Below are 18203 nucleotides of genomic sequence, written 5' to 3' on the forward strand. Positions count from 1 at the left end.
AAATAAAGTCAAGAAGGTAAGAAAGTAAATGGTATGTATGGGGAATAGCAGGTGGTCCAAACTCTAGGTTAACTAAACTCTAAACTTTATTCAAATTTCACAAGTTTTTCTTCCACTTGTGTGGCCAGGAAACAGTACAGTTCTAAGGAAGGGCAGGAGTTGCTCATGGACCGCCAAAGGCCTGCAACCCGGGTTCTGCAAACAAAAATTTTGACCACTGAACACAGCGACAGCTTATTACACTACTATGAAGAGAAGTATAATTGCCAAGCAGAACAAAACATTATCATCAAATCAAGTTCTTATATTTGTCCCTTTGCATTAAATTAATTTGTTGAATTAGTGGCCAGCTGCTCTGCTACGTAAGTATTAGAAACACAGAGTTGACTCCACTGCAGTCCCTGTCCTTGAGGAGTCTAATAACTGGAGATTTGATTCCTGTATTTATGCATTTGTTAGGCCTCCTAAAACCTGATACTGGCTTATTGACAGCACAGAAAGGTAAATACTTTTTTTATATTTAAATTTTAAATACTGTATTGTTATAGAAGCAGTCGATGAGCACTACAGAATATATAGCCAACAAAAACAAAAAATAAAACATCTCTGTCACTACCCAGAGATCACTACCGTAACCCGTGGTTCATGTCCTCCCACATCTTCCTATACATACATATGTATTAATATGTATTTTATTTATGAAAATGTTTTTATATTGTTTAGAGACGTTCGATCCTGTAAACTATTTTTTCAGTCAATAATTTCCACTTTTCCATGTCAATAAATGCTTTTCTTCCACTACTCAGTACATAGTCAAATTTCCCAAATTGAGCCAAAAAGGTCCTTTACAGCTAATTTCTCCAAATCAGCCCCCAACTCAAGACCTTACTTTGCATCTCGTGCTTCTGTCCTTTATCTATCTTTTCATTCAGTATCGCCCCTTTCTTATTATTCTAACTTGATGAAAAGAACTGGCCAGTTGCTCTGAAGGACAGTCTAACTCGTGTGTTTGCCTGGTTGCTTCCTTGCCTGTCCGTTTACTTGTTGCCCTGTCCTCTGTATTCCTGTAAACTGGGAGATCTAACTGAAGATGTGACCGAAACAAGTTAAACATGTTGGGCTAGAAAACTTCATGGGTGATAATATACACTTCATGTTGCTTCACATCAGAACATGCACGTTCTGATATCTGGTTCATCCACCATAGGTGATAGTCAAATTGACCCCTGGGCAATGGACATAATTGGGGGTTTTAGAGGGAATGGGGCAAAAGGAGGGAACAATGGAGTAGGAAAAATGTGAATACAACTTGGCTCCCTAAAGGAAATGGGGAATCCAGCAGCAGGCAGTGGAACGCCAAGGACATCCAACTGTACTGATCTTGTTCTGTTAGGGAAGGTAAAAAAACAAAAACAACACCCCCCTCCCCCGACCCCTCCGTGGGTCCTCCATGACTCTTTAGGGAAGCTGTTTTATAAAGAGAAATTCCACTTTATAAAACTGAGCTGAGCAGACGCGTCTCCAATCTACGGAGAGCCACTGTCACACTCCTCTGTATGACCTGGGACAAGACCCCGAGAATTGGGAGTAAGAGTGGAGGCGTCTGCCTCCACTCTTTTCAACAGCAGCTCTTTTCTGGCCTCTGGCCACCAGGGGGCGCTACAACCAAGCAACCGTTCTTTCGGGCGAGCGGGAACGAGTCTAGATGAATCTTGTCCAACCGAGGACCCCGTAGCAAGGTGCCGAAGCCGGAGGAACCGTATTTCCGCTCTCTCGCGAGCAAGAGTGGGCCCCTCCCCGCTATCCTCCTCCGCCCCTTCCACCCCACCCGCGCATGCTCAGGCCCCTCCTAGTGGCTCGCGGCAGGTGGCGCTGTCTGCGGCGTCGCAGCGGCCTTGGCAGCGACGGAGCCGATCTCCCGGCGGGCAGTGCGGCCCGGCTCTCCGGCGGCAGCGAGTGCCACGTCCCAAGTGCTACGCGGAGGAGCGGAGCGGGCGGCGCGCGGGGGGCGGGGAGCTGCGCGGGGCCCGGTTCGGCCGCACTGATCGCCCGCCGCCATGGGCTCTTCGCAGAGCGTCGAGATCCCAGGCGGGGGCACGGAAGGCTACCACGTCCTGCGGGTAAGAGCTCCGACGGCGACCCGAGAACGGCGGGCTGGAGGCGGGGCCTGGCCGCCGGGAGGCGGAGGCCCCGACGGGCCGGTTCCCGAGGCTGCCAGGCCTGCCCCCGCGAAGGAGCGGCCACCGTGGGCGCTGCTTTGGCCGAGGCCGGCTGCGGAGGCCGCTTGCATCCCCGCCCCCACGGTGGCCTCGGGGCGCGGGCCTCCCCGCTCTGCGAGGCCGGGCTGGAGCCGGGGGGCTGCCCAGGCAAGACGGGGACCGCCTTGGCCGCGTTTTCCCCTCGCGATGTCCTCCGCCCGGTTCCCCTTAATTCTTAGCTTCCAGAGTTAGGAAAGGTTTGGGGACAAAGTCTGCAAAGAAGTGGTGGTGAAGGTATCCTTAAAGGAGTTTTCCGAGAAGAGGAAGCCCGCAGCTGCAGACAAGGGGCCGGGGGGATGCGACGGCAGGTGTTCATCCACCTGGGCGCCGTCTGGGTGTCCGGAAAGGCCAATTAGGCAAACGGAACGGAACGGCCGTAACGTAGGTTTGGCGGACGTAACATGTCCCGGAATGGGACAGTGTTTGCTCTCGTGTGGCTCCTAACCTTTCAGATCCTCCTCGTCAACCTTTCCTGGTGGGGGGGGGACTTCCGTTCTGTTCTGCAAGTGTTCGGGCTGTGGTGGGGATTAAGGTCTAGGCCACAGTGACACAAAGAGGTAATGGGGAAGAATGTTTGAAAATATCCAGATAAATAAAGGGAAAAAACCTCAGGCATCAGGATGCAGAGAAACATGGCATCTCCAGAGGCCGTAGCTAAGTCCCTGCGTGTGGCCGGCCTGGGCGGAACGAAACATGCGGTCCTTTGCTCGTGGAACTAGGAGTCTCTGAAAGTAGCAGTGATGGTTGTGTGCTGTGACACCGACGTGTGTGGTAACCCGATTGGCTGCCAACAGAGTGGCCCCGATCGTGAGTGCCGTTTCAGAACCTGGTAGAGTGTCGCTAGATATTAGCTTCTCACGGGCAGGAGCATTTTCACTGAAAGGGAGAAAGTGCACTTCGTGGTGCTACGATCATTTTCTGCCTTAGGTCCCATGTTTTAGGTGATACAAGCTCTTAAACTAAATTGCCCAGATAGCTGTGCAGTAGAGCTGTGATTGATCGCCTTTTGGATCCTCAGGATTATCATGTCTAGTTGCCTCTCTACTAAAAATCCCTCTTGAAGCCACACTCTTGGCTGGAAAGGATGACTCTTGGGGAAAATAAAGGGAATCTATAAATCATATTACCTTCCTGTTTCCTTCAGCTAAGTCAGCCCCCAAGTACCACACTGATGGGGGAAATGGAAAAAGTGTCAGATCCTAGATGTGAAGTGAAAGTGGCAGTAATTTTCTATTACCGTGTTTCCCTGAAAATAAGACCTAGCCAGATAGTCAGCTCTAATGCGTCTTTTGGAGCAAAAATTAGTATAAGAGCCAGTATTATGTTATGTTATGTTATGTTTTATGTTATGTTATGTTGAGTTATGTTATATAAGACCCGGTCTTATATAAAATAAGACCGGGTCTTATGTTAATTTTTGCTCCAAAAGACTCATTGGAGCTGATTGTCTGGCTAGGTCTTATTTTCGGGGAAATATGGTATCTGGTTTGATTTTTGAGTTCTCTGCTCTGGAGTGTGTTACCCAGGATTACCAGTTGATTCTTAAAACAGTGACTGATTTTCCCCATAAATCCTTGGGGATTCATGATATTTTTGTAATACATGCACTCAGTAAAACAGTGTTAATGAGGTTAAGAAGTCTTCTAGAAAGCTGTACACATCAAAAGGATTCCAATTCAGTGACTTCTGTTAATGACATTTGCAGTAAGTAAACAAGCTAAAGTGTATTTTCTTTCCTCAGTAAATCAGCGCTTATATTAATACATAATCTAATTTTTAGAACCACTAGGGACAGCCTTATTTTCCAGTCTGCGTCTGGAGCATAAATATAGCAAAAGATGAAGTAATTCTTTTGTTTGACTTTTATTAGCTAGAGCTTTAAAATAGTAAGGTTCATCTAGTTTAGGAGAATTTGAGTTTCTAACCCACTCTGCCCCCGTTCTGTAATTGGTTTTGTCTTTGTTCTTAAAGAAGGAAGTACATACTAAATCTCAATAGATAAAATTATCTTGCTTTCATTTATTATTACCTAGATGTACAGCGGTGTCTTCTACTGCTGGCTTACTGAGTTTGTTGTAAACCAGAGTAAATATGACAGGATAACATTGGACTAAAAGCACTCACGTTTAACCATTCTAGAATGATTTCATTAGAAGTTTATTTTCTTTAATGATTTCCTGGCCATTTCCTTGTCAGTAATGAAAACTTGTATGACTGGGTTTTGAAATACCAAGTATAGTGACAACCATATTCACTGCTGTTTTATTATTGTTATTTCAAAGTCCCTACAATTCAGAGAGGTTGCACGCTACATTTTTTTCCATTTTTCCATATCCATTGTTAGAGTCTGCTTAAAAAAAAAAATCTTTAGGGACAACCTTGAAATGGTTCCAGATTTTCTATGAGCAGTGTGCTTTCCCCTTTACGTTTTATGTGTTTATATATTAATGCACATTTTTAATTTTGTGATCATTTTCTATACCCAATTCCCCACTCAGGAAATAACCACCAGATAGTTTCTTCTGTATCCTTTCAAAAATGTATTATGCATATAAAATAATCTACATCCCCCTTCACTGTCTTGTTTGTTTGTTTTCTTTTGTAACTATTGAGATCACATGATACATATTGTTACACACCTTGGTCTTCTTTGATAACCCATCTTGGCAGTCTTTCCATAGCAGCACATAGAGCTCTGCCTCTTGTTTCACTTTGCTTCCATAGTAGTCTGGCGTACCATAGTTTGGTTAAGCAGCACCTCCTGGCGTTGGACGTTTAATTTTTCTAATCTTGCTGTTACAAGTACATTTCTACAACCTTACATCCCACCTTTTGTTTTCATTTAAAATACACATTTTTCCCCAAATTATTGAATTTCAATTTTGTCTACTTATATAAATAGTGATCTTTAGTAAATTAATACATTGTTTTCTAATTATTAGCACGTGTTCATTAGAGATCATTTGGATAAATTCAAAAAGTATAACAAAGAATCAAAATTACCTGTAATCCTACCAAGTAAAGGTATTACTGTTGAAGTATTTTTCCTGGTGTTTTTCCTGTGCCTAACATCGCCCCTTAGCCATGTTTCACAAAGATTTTGAATGATATGACCTATTCAAGTACAGTATGGTCAAAAGTTATCATAAGATGTTAGCTTTATGACCTAAATATGTAGTAGCTGAGGAATTGTTAAATAAATCCGGGCCTAACTACAGATTCGAGTACTCTGCATTCAGTGAAAATTGTGTTTCAAAACACTCTGTGGACATAATTATGCCTCTCCGTGTATGTCCATGTATGTTTGAGTGCCCAGAAAAATAAAATGGAAAGGTAATAAGCCAGGATATTAGAAAGATTATTGGTGGCTGGTGGCATATTTATATTCCTTTTAAATTTGAATGTGTTTTCTAAGATTTCTACAGTGATCATGAAAATTGATGTATTTACAAAAATATAGTTATAAAAAGTTATTTCTAAAAAGTGGACTCCTAATGGAAGATTTTTTTAATTTGTTAAGTCTTTTTAAAATAACGTATTTTAGATTCCCTTTTGCAGTGGGTCCAAGTCCATGTTCATCATGAGTACCACTTTTATTCCCGTTCTGTAATTCTAACACAGACAGGCAAAATGTTATTCAAGGCTTCTAGTTTTGTTAGCAGCTACTGTGAGTTGCTACAATTCAAGTATGTCAAATACAGAATTCTTGCCTAGATTTTCCACTAATCATCAAGTGAATCCAACAGGGCCATTTTCAAAATTATATTTTTGGAGTTTCCTCATGGACGCCCACTATGAGATCTATTTTTAAGTTAAAGTATCCAAATTAATTCCATGTACACTTAATACTTTTTGAGATGGGGCTGTCTGAGGATATTCTGAAACCAGTGTTCATACCAATCTGGGGACATGGAAAATGTCATGTTCACTATTTCTCATAATTTCCTCCAACAGAGATTTTGAGGTGATAGATTTTTGTGGGAAAGTACATGGAGATGAAATGTGTCTCCAGTGTGATAACAGGCTTTTATCTCCTGAGCCATTTGCTGCAGACTGGGCAGTATTAGTTACTCTCCTTACAGGAGAAAATGACAGTAAGTGGAATTATTTCCATAGAAAACAGAATACCTAGACCATATCTCCTATTATGTATATCTGCTCTTTTTAAATGATGCTTCACTAATCTACATGAAATCCTGTAGGATTTCAACTTAGTATTTATTTTGAGAAAGTGAATTCCCAATATTTGATAGTCATATTTTTTATCCTACTAACATAGTGTTTCTCAAACTTTTAAAACTCATGCTTCCATTTGAAAAAACACAAAAATTTCACTACCACCCCCTTCTCTTCTCACTCATTTTGAAAACAATGGGTGAAAAGAAAAAGGGGTTTTTTATGTGTTTTTCCAAATAAAAATTATAATTGACAAAGCTTTATAAATACCACCTAAAGATTCTGACCTGCTCCCAAAATTAATCTCTTCTAATAAAAGGCTGTGGAGTTTAATAAACATCCTTGAAATTGCTTTTAAATGTAGGAGTCAGACTATTTCAGTTTTTTAACACCATAGAATACAAAGTATGGGAACCTTAGGACACTTTTAGGAATTGTAAGTACCATCAGAAATAAACGTTTCCCGATATGTTATAAATAGGCCTTGAACAAATACAAACTTTCATATTTTTGTGACGAAGTGTGTTTTACTGTATGGAGTGTCGTCTTCAGTCAGCCTCCTTATTTGGGGGGACCAGCTGTCGGTGTGGTTTCTGTCGCTGGTCCCCTACTAGTGTGCCAGCACTGGTGCGAGTGCCTCGTGGGTCAGATGGTGACAGGGTTTTAAAAATAATTCCCCGGAAATTTTCATAGGAATTGAACTTCAAATAACCACTAACATCAGTACATTCATTTTGCTGATTTTAATATTCTATTAAAAGGATTATATTATTTTCATTCACTAATAAAATATTAGTTAACCTAAACTGGAAAACACTTATTCATAAAGGTTTAATATGTCCTTGGAATCTGATTATAGATTGCTTTGGGAGGTGGGATTGATTATCAAGTAATACAGTTTTTTTTATTTCCCTCCCCCACCCCCGAACAGCATAGAACGCAGAACCAAAGTAGTTACTTTGAGAGACTGTATACATCCCTCTTGGCACTGCAAATAATTGATGGCAGCATGAAGAGAATGATGCTGGGGTTTTTTGTTTGTTTCTTTAAAGCACCAATGAGAGATCATTCAGGCATGTTCTCAGCAATAAGGAACTTTGCCAACTTGCAGGTATGAATATATTGAGAGACTATCAGACACCAGAGACCACTTTGGGATCACTGGATTCTAGTCTCAGCTCCATCCCTTCATTGTGTTTCCTTGGACAAACCCTTGAACTTCATTCTTTTTATCAAAAAAGGGATAATAATAGTGCCGCCTCCACCTTTTTTACTAAAACCCATATTAGATACTACATATCAAATATTTTGGAAAAAGTTGAGCACATTAACTTTCTTTATTGAAACTGCTGCCCACCTCATTGCTTATCCTGAGGAATAAATGAGATATTGCATGTAAAGCACTTAGCATAGGATCTGGAATGTGATAAAAATTCAATAAATATCATCTGATACCTTTATTATTAGTATTTGTATTACTGTGTCATCCATTAAAAACCACTATCATAGTGGCAATACTAGTTAAAATATACTTGCAAACATTTTAAGAGTATTTCCATTTAATCCATCATTCAGTAGCTACTTTTTGTCCATGTGCTTAACCCTGTACTTGGCTGCTGTTTAAAACATAAGTTTTGGATCAGCTGTGACCCATTCATTTTATAAATGTGCCTGCTAATTTTTAAGGATCCTCATTTTTAAGGAAATCTTATGTCTTTTTTAAAAAGTAAGTACTAGTGTTCTTTTTTTCATTGCTTTGCCACGGTGTGACTAAACATCTAAATTAAAATGACTAATAAAAGAGTCTATGTTATTAAAATGATCTTGTTGGGTTTGATCTACACCATAGAATCTATAGATAACTTAGCAACAGTTAGACTTATTTTCATGGTGAGTCATTAAATCTTAGGAACTATCTAGTCAGCCCCCTCACTTTACAGCTAACGAAAAGGAGCACAGAGATTATTGCCCAAGGTTACCCAGCAAGTTTTCTTTCCCTAAGAAACAAATACCTAAGTTGGTATTTGAAGAGTATAAACTGAGGTGACAGGTTGTCAAAGTCTTTGCTTCTTTTGGAACAGACTTCAGTTTCTTTCAACATTGATTTACTAATATTCAAATCTTTTTTCTAGGAAGCTACTATGTAATGATGGGTTTTTATTTCCTTTTAGTTACCATTAGAATTTTATTTCAAATGGCTTCATATGTTACAAGTTACATCATATGTTCAGTGTCAGGAGGACATGCTCTTTTGAGTTATTCTGGTAGAACATGTGAGGAGAATGTTTTAGCAGGTGAGGCTTGAATTCTTCTAGTCTACTGCATAATTATCAAATGTTTGGTCAAGTCCCAGATAGGAAACTAGACCGTTTTAGATGTAGAAGAGCTCCCCACTCCAAAAGTGCGTTTCTTATCTCTGAAGGATTTAGAATTTATTTTATTACATCACATTCCCAAATCTTTTCCCATTGTTTCAATCACCTAAACACACTCATATAACACTGAGGCTCTATGTGTATATTTAAAATGAGTCCTTTAGGTGTTACTTGTATTGAATTTTGTAGTCTTATTTAAGATCTCTACTGTTTTAAAAGCATTACAAAAGTGAGAGTGTTACTATTAAACTGAGAGCTAGAGGACGTGACGGTGTAGACAGAAAGTCAAAGGGACATTATCTGTCTTTTATGGGTGAAGAAGGAATTGGTGGTGCAGTAATAGAGAGGAGAGAATTCCATTGAGTCAATTTTATGGAAACATCTCCATGGTCAGAAAACTTAAGGAAGATAATTCACATACCAGCCAGAATCTTGGATAAGTTTATCTTTGTATATCACCTTATAAAATACCTAGTCTGGCCATATCCTGTGTTCTGAAAGAAAGCTTGTGGTCTCCTTTGTTGTTACTTTAAGGTAGCAGTTCTGGACTCCTCAGCTGGAAGTACACGAGTAAATGGACCAATGCAATTGGGGAAATGCCTTCTTCCCTGCCTCCCCCCACTTCACCTGAACTTCTTTCCTTCCGCCCTGCTGTCCCTCTCTCCCCTAAGTCAAGATATAAAAGAGAGAGAGTGGGGTTCATGGGAAATGACCCAAACCTAGTATAAAGTGCTACTATACTTTTAATCCCAGAAGAGGTGGATGCTTCACTGTTTCGAGAACAACCAATATAGAACTATTAAGTCTGTGCACAAAGAAAATTTCAGGCTAAATCTGGTAAAACTTTCTAATGATCCAGAATCAGGTGAGGGAAAAGTCAAGAGTTTAATTACTCTTATTACCTGGAGTTTGAATGGACTTAACAGTTACGGTATCTTATAGGGCATTTTTTTCAAAGTTTGTTACAGCTCAAAGTAAACATATATTTGCATTGCAGCTGGTATGTACTACTACAATTCATGAAAAATACTGACCCTTATTAAGACATGAGTTTTTTATATTTGTCTATTCTGATTTTTTTCTATTTTGACATTGGTCTATTCTATCATAATCCACTAAATTGATTATTTCAGAACCCACTGAAACTTCCCACAGTAGTTGAATGACTCCACTTTGGGGATTAATTTATGTTTAGTTAGTGATTCAAAAATCCAGCTTCTAATCATTGGTGCTAATTTCTTATGTAACGGGGGTGCATGCCCTTTCACTGTGCAGTTTCTATCATAAATTCATTTGATGCTTCTTGAGGAGTAAAAAATATCTAGCAAGTTTCATCTTGCTGTTTTTTCAAGAGTGCTTATGAAAGAATTGTTTCTTTCATGTTATGATTTTTATTTTGGTAAGATAACTTCAAAATGTAAAATTTGAACTCTTGTGTCAGTAACTGTTCAAAATTTCATCTACCTGCTCATGATTTAGTAACATTTCTTTTTGTAATTATCATTTCTTTTTGTAAGCATCATTGCTCTTAGTATTTTCCGCCGTTTCATTATGTTTCTTAATTGTTCAAAGTCTTAAAACGTTTTACATTAAAATGCACATAAGTGTACAACTTAATGCATTTTCACAAACAACACAGTTGTGTAACCTGCATCCCATCTCCTTCCATTCACACCCCAGATTCTCCCCAGCCCCCCCAGAGTGAATGCTATCGGTTTTCTAACAGCATAGATTAGTTTGGCCTTTTCTTACACTTTATATACATGGAAGCATGTGATACATACTCATTTGTGTTTGGCTTCTTTTGCTTATGAGATTTTTATTGCTTGTGAGATTTACCCATGTTGTGTATTGCTGTAGATCTTTCATTAATACATGTTATGTCATTGAGAGCATATATGAAAATTTATTATGTTGATGAACATTATATAGTTTTTAGTTTGGGGCTACCTAAACATTCCCCTGTATATATCGTGGAGAACATGTATACCCATTTCTGTTGCGTATACTAACGAACAGAATATTTGGTAAAAGGCGTGCATATTTCAACATTAATAGATGTTACCAAAAAATTTACTAATTTACATTCCCACCAGCAGGTTTCTGATTGTTTCGTATCCTCATTAACAGTATTTTCCATCTTTTTCATTTTGGCCATTCTGATAGGTGTGTAGTAGTATTGCAGTGTGGTTTCAATTTGCATTTCTTTGATAATTATTGAAGTTGAGCACATTTTCATATTTATTGGCCACTTCAGTATCCCCTTTTGTTTAGTGTCTGCTTGAAACTTTTCCACATTTCTCTATTAGGTTATCCTTTTTTAGCAGTTTTATTGAAATTTAATTTACATACCATTAAATCTAACCTTTTAAAGTATACAGTTCAATGACTTTTTAGTATATTATCAACAGAATTGTGCAACCTTCACCAGTATCTAATTCCAGAACCTTTTTTTCATCCCAGAAAGAAACTCTGTACTCATTAGCAGCTACTCCCCATTCCCCCAGCCCAGACCCTGGCAACTACTAATCTTTCTGTTTCTATGGATTTGCCTTTTCTCAACATTTAAAATGGAATCATACAATATGTGGTCTTTGTGACTGGCTTCTTTCACTTATTAAAATGTTTTTCAAGGTTCATGCATTTTGTAACATGTTTCAGTACTTCATTTATTTTATTGCCAAATAATATTCTGTTCTGTGGGTGTACCACGATTTGTTTATCCATTCAGCATCTGAGGAACATCAGCCGAGTTTCCGTTTTCTGGTTATTACGAGTAATGCAGCTGTGAACTCTGTGTATACAAGTTTTTATGTGGACGTGCTTTTATTTCTCTTGGTTATATACCTAGGAGTGGAATTGCTGGGTCATATGATAACTGTGTTTAACATTTTAAGAATCTGCCAAACTGTTTTCCACAGCAGCTCCAACATTTTACATTCCCACCATCAATGTATGAGGGTTCCAGTTTCTCCACATTCTTGCCACCCTATTACTTTTTTTTTTTTTTTTTAAAGATTTTATTGGGGAAGCGGAACGACTTTATTGGGGAACAGTGTGTACTTCCGGTACTTTTTCCAAGTCAAGTTGTCCTTTCAGTCTTAGTTGTGGAGGGCGCAGCTCAGCTCCAGGTCCAGTTGCCATTGTTAGTTGCGGGGCATCCCTGTGTGAATCGAGGAGTCGAACCAGCAACCTTGAGAGCACGCGCTCCAACCAACTGAGCCATCTGGCCACCTGGGAGCTGAGCGGCAGCTCATTGACTTCAGTCTAGGTGCGGAGGGCACACAGCTCGATGGCCCATGTGGGAATCAAGCTGGCAGCCCCATTGCCCAGAGCTCGTGCTCTAACCAACTGAGCCACCTGTCTGCCCCTGTTGCTATCTTTTTGGTTAGCTGTTCTTGTAGATACGAAGTGGCATCTCATTGTGGTTTTACTATCTATCTTAATGATTTGCAGTATTCTAAATTTGTTCTGAATACAATTCCTTTGTTGAATAGGTATTGTACTTTTTCACTCTTTTAATTGTCTTTTGATGAGCAGAAGTTTGTAGTTTTAGTATACTTTATCTTATCATTTTTTAAGTTTATGGTTAGTACTTTTTGTGTCCTGTTTAAGAAGTCTTATCATACTTGAAGATCTCAAAGATATTCTGTTTTCCTCTGTAAGTTTTATTTTGCCTTTGATATTTAGACCTGCAATCGATCTACAATTGATTTTTGAGAGGCAACACTTAAAACAATGATTTCTCTCCTCCTAGCTGGCTAACATTTTAGGTCCTTTTTTTTTCCAGGAGTAAGAGATAGTTAATACATAGTTAGAAAAATAATGCAGTGTTCAGGAATTAGTTGGGTATAACGATTTGCCCTCAGGTGGTGATTGCAGAGTTAGGAAGATGAGCTTAAGATTTGTAGGACTCTTATCATATGTCAGACACTTAGCTAAGCATTTCATAAACTTAAACTGGTTCAGTCTCTACAGTATTCTTGTCAAGTAGATAACATTATCGCTTACAGATGAAAAAACTGAAACCCAGAAAGGTAAGTAAACTTTCCCAAGCTCACACTGCAAATAAGTAGGCAAAACCATAACGCAAAACCAAGTAACTCTAGCTCTAAAATTCTAACTTTTCACTGTACGTTTTTTCAAAATCTTGTAAAGTCTTAATTATTAAACTTTCTGTCTTAAACCTGTTCATCTTAAATTACTATACTATTTGGCCCAATAATAAATGTTAAGTAGCCTATGTAGCCAGGTGTGTGTGTGTGTGTGTGTGTGTGTGTGTGTGTGTGTGTGTTAAGATGGTTTACAGGAAGCAAACGATGAAGCAACAATCCAGAGATCTCATAGGGGACAGAAAGTATTGAAGTGGTAATCTGATGCTTGAGAGATTAGGTGCCTGAGAGATTCTTATCAGTGGATTGTATTGCTCAAGAAATTTACCTATGTGGATGTTTAATTTGCTGTGTTGTAGATCTTATTTTCCATGCTATGAAATGTAGAAAATTTCCTTTTAAGTGTATTAGGGTCAAAGGAAGCATTTCCCTAGGGCTCCCTCTACTGGCTTCCTAACAGAAATGAAGAGACCTAGTTGCTAGAATTGTGCTGGTACTAAGGATATAAATACATTTAGGAAAGAAATTAATTTCAGGGTCCATTAGAAACAGGAGATTGATGTTTGTAGCAAATGACAATGGAAAAATAGGATTAGAGAAAGGATTGTTTAAGTTTGTTTTAGAACTCAAAGTTTGTTATTGAATCTTTTTTGAGTTGCTGGGAAGAATGGTATTAGAAACTTTACATTTCAAACAGATAGTGGTAAAAACTTTATACTCGGAGGGTGGCATAATGAGGACTGGCATGTGAGATCAACTTTCTGAGTTGGTGATGACATTACAAAAGCACTGTCTTTAGTCCTTTTTTAACTAAAAGGTAACCTTTTGGCAGCCTCAGTGGAGAAGTCTGAAATTGATCAATGGACTACCGAGTTTCTAAATAAAATGGTCATTTGGAAACAGATTCAGCGAATTAGACAAGGACACTATTAAATAAGAAATTTCATTCTGAGGGAGCTCCTCGGGTCTATGCTAATTATCCTCTTTTCACACCTGAGGCATTGTACACCTAATTGATAGGCAACTAATAGGCATTTCACACCTACCATGTTTCCCCGAAAATAAGACCTAGAGGGACCATCAGCTCTAATACGTCTGTTGGAGCAAAAATTAGTATGAGACCCAGTCTTATTTAAATATAAGACAGGTCTTTATAACATAATATAATATAATGTAATATCCGGTATAATGTAATATAATACCGGGTCTTATATTTTGCTCCAAAAGACACATTAGAGCTGATGGTCCAGCTAGGTCTTGTTTTCGGGGAAACATGGTAGTAGATTCTGACTCTTTTTCAACTGACTGTGACTTGACCTCACTTTTCTTCTCATAATAGCTCCAGGCAGCCACCTTTTTCCTTCCAGAGCTGCCACTTGAGAAGAAATCTCATCTGCCATTTTAGGTTCTAGACATTTTATTTGATGATATGTGTAATGCCCCCCATTTAAGAAAACAGAAACTAAACAAGCGTGTACTGATTATTTTTTATTAGATTTAACACTTTTAAGTTCCTTTGATATTTAACTTTAATTTACAAAAATTAATTTACAAATTTGCCAGAAATTTTTCATAAAGCAAGATCAAACAGTTTTATTTTTTTATTAACATTTTTTAAATTAGTTTCAGGTGTACAAAACAATATACTAGTTAGACGTTTATCATTTATATCCCTCACACAGTGATAACGCCCTCATCCAGTATCCCTCTGACATTGCACCGAGCCATTACATTTCCACTGTCTCTATTCCTAGTGCTGTACTCCGCTTCTTGTAACTCTGTGTGTGTGTGTGTATGTGTGTGTATATAATTGTAGTTGACATTCATTATTGTTCAGCTTCAGCTTCAGGTGTACAGCGCAGTGATCAGGCATCTACATCTTCCCTGAGGGTGGCCTCCCTAACGAGACAAGTGTCCATCCGATACATACTGAAAACTGCTGATTCATACAAAATGTTACATACAATTTCAGGAGCTGCAGTGTTCCCTGAAGCCACCCACCGACCTCTTGGATTAGAGGATTTCTGATTTTGAAAATCTATAATTTTTTATTTCTATCCGACAGCACCATGTTGTCTAGCTGTATTATATTATGAGCCTCATTTTTCAGACTCTTCCTTTTGAGTTTTTACTCATTTCAGCTTTCAGGTGTCCTTCTTTATCTCCTTATCCATCTTCATCTTTGCAAATTCTGTGTGTGTGTGTGTGTGTGTGTGTGTGTTTATGTGTGTGAAGCTTCATCAATCAGAATTAATCTTTCTCTTAGAACTTTGTACCTCCATTTAGCCCTTACCTGTTTGGTCTTGTATTACACTTATTAGGTTGGTGCAAAAGTAATTGCGGTTTTTGCAATTTTTTTTTTTTTTTTAACCTTTAAACCACAATTACTTCTGCACCAGCCTAATGTTAAGAGGGCTGTATACCCTCTGGCTCCCCTTTCTCTTCTTTCCTGTTCCTCAACAGATTGTAAATATTTTGACATCAACAGCTACGTTCCTATGTTATTAGTTTTATAATTGAATTATGTCTTGCTAGTAGTATTTATGGAATAAATGCTCACTAATTTTAATTTGTCGCTCAGTAGTAATAATTAACTGCTATGTCACATGCTAAATGCTGGGAGGATTGCCCCACTTCCTACCTCGAAAAAGTGGAAAGTGGTGTGAAATAAAACCATCGAGGAAAAACCTCACATGGAAGATGACTTAAAGAAAAAAGAATCCAAAAAAATGAGAGTTTAAGAGGCCTCTGGGACAACATCAAGCATACCAACTTCTGCATTATAGGGGTGCCTGAAGGAAAAGAGAGAGAGAAAGGAATTGAAAATCTATTTGAAGAAATAATGATGGAAAGCTTCCCTAACCTGGCGAAGGAAATAGATACACAAGCCCAGAAAGAGCAGAGTCCCAAACAAGATGAACCCAGAGAGGCCCATACCAAGACATATCATAATTAAAATGCCAAAGGTTGAAGACAAAGACAGACTCTTAAAAGCAGCAAGAGAAAGGCAGTTAGTTACTTACAGTGGAAATCCCATAAGGCTGCCAGCTGAAAGAAAAACAGGGAATATAATCAATAATATGGTGATAACTAAGTATAGCGCCAAGTGGGTACTAGTCGGGGGGGATCACTTCATAAATTATGTAAATGTCTAACCACTATCCTGTACACCTGAAATTAATATAAAATAATATTGAATGTTAATTGTAATTGAAGATTTTAAAAAGTAGGGGAAAGATAAAGGGGAATAAGAGGTTCAGAGTTCCAGGTTTAAAACAAGTCTTGGGGATATAATATACAACATAGGAAATATAGTGAATAATATTGTGGTAGCATAGTATGGTGTCAGATGGTTGCTGGATTTATCATGGTGATCACTTCTTTAGCACAGGGAATGTAATTAGTAATATGGTGATAACTATAGTACTGTTGAATAACTATGATGTACACCTGAAACTAATACAATATTGTATGTTAGCTATGTTTTAATACAAATCTTTAAAAAAATAATAAAGGTTAAGAAAAAGTATTTTAAAAAACAATAAAAAATATAAATAAATAAGATGAACTTGAATGAGTAGAATTTAGGAAGCTGCAAGGGTACTGTCTGGGAGAGATGAAGAGGAATGAGAGAACGAGTCTGTATCTATTTCCTTATCAATGAAATTAATCTATTTTTACAGAAAAGAGATAGGTATTAAAATTTTGCTTATAACTTTTAATTAAGCTTTACATTTTTTATTTTGGCATTTTTGTTTTTATAGGTACAAGAAAATTCCCCAGGACATAGAGCTGGACTGGAGCCGTTCTTTGATTTTATTGTTTCTATTAATGGTTCGAGATTGGTAAGTTCAGCTATTTGTAGCTTTAGCTATAGTGTTTTGTCATCTTTTGAAAATGGAATTTTTTAGATTATCTGGGATGGATGTTTACCCTTTAGCTACATAGAATATGATAACAGTTTATAAAAACAATCGTGTTAGTAAACATACGAAAATGTCAAATACAGAATACTATACCTCCCTCTCCATTGATTATTTTGTGGGAATAAAATCACTGGAGACTTACTTTATAGGTTAAATGTTTAAGTTTTTTAAGCAGAAAGAAATAATTAAGATGAAAAAGTTTGCCTAAACTTTTGTAGGTTATTGACAAATGGATTAGTAAAGCTTCTCAAATAATTTGTCAGTTTTCTTGGAGCTAAATTCCATGATATATAAATAATGTTATCAGAACCATACAGAGAGATGTGTTCCCAAAGTGCAGAATTAAAACCACTTTTTATAAGTTGCTTTCAGTTTACCTGTAGTAAGGTCCTGTAGGAAGGAAATTATATAATTTCAGCAAAGGAAATTGTTACAACAATGGCTGCTTGGTTGGCTTATTTTTTTCACAACAATCTTAAGTTTTTGTTTATCACTTATCAACATCTCCTACATTTTGGCCTTTATTCACTTCTGTAATGAAATATTTAACATACAGCTTCCATTTTCTTTTCCTGTCAGTTCCTAATAAATAAATAAAATGTATATTTAGGAGTAGAATCCAAAATTAAATTTCAACGCCAGCAAATGTTTTAGATTTTAAAATCCATGTCATACCAACTCTGTTAGTAATATGACTTACGGAGTATTTTGGGTTTTTATCACGGAAGCCCAAGACCAATTTATGTTGGGTTGCAAATTCCACAGTCTGTAATTGGCTATTAGCAAAAAGTCCAAAGTTGTTGTTAACGTAAGAGTTGTTCTTAATTTCTCAACACTCTTTTGCTGGGAGGAACATTTGAATGTTAATGAAACCTTTGCCTATTGAATGTTTTATGTTGATTATTAATGTTACTCCAACAGGGCCATAGGATGCGTAAGCTAAGACAGTTAACATTAAATTTTTATTTATTAAGAAAAATATTTTGTGTTCACAGAATAAAGACAATGATACCCTTAAGGATCTACTGAAAGCAAATGTTGAAAAGCCTGTAAAAATGCTTATCTACAGTAGTAAAACACTGGAGCTGCGCGAGACCTCTGTCACACCAAGTAACATGTGGGGTGGCCAGGGCTTGTTGGGAGTGAGCATTCGTTTCTGCAGCTTTGATGGGGCCAATGAAAACGTTTGGCATGTGTTGGTAGGTATCAACTGGGAGCTGTTACTTGGAGTTTAAGAAACAGTGTGGAAAGGTGTTTTAACAGTGATTGATTGCTTCCAGTTTGGTGAGATTGTAGGGGTATTAATATTTTTAGGCTATTTTTAGTTCCTGAAAATCACAATTCATTGCTTTTAAA

General features: G+C 37.9%; 1 protein-coding gene across 1 annotated transcript in view; it reads left to right on the forward strand.

The window, feature by feature from the left end:
* Positions 1–1854: 1854 nt before the first annotated feature.
* GORASP2 (golgi reassembly stacking protein 2) overlaps positions 1855–18203 on the forward strand; it is a 28557-nt gene continuing 12208 nt past the window's right edge. The window contains exons 1-3 of the mRNA XM_081051381.1: positions 1855–2120; positions 16686–16766; positions 17843–18046. Coding sequence (XP_080907507.1) covers positions 2058–2120; positions 16686–16766; positions 17843–18046 — 348 coding nt within the window. The 5' untranslated portion in view covers positions 1855–2057. The remainder of the gene's footprint in view (positions 2121–16685; positions 16767–17842; positions 18047–18203) is intronic.

The sequence above is a fragment of the Rhinolophus hipposideros genome (assembly GCF_964194185.1).
Source record: "Rhinolophus hipposideros genome assembly, chromosome: 6".
NCBI classification, from domain to species: domain Eukaryota; kingdom Metazoa; phylum Chordata; class Mammalia; order Chiroptera; family Rhinolophidae; genus Rhinolophus; species Rhinolophus hipposideros.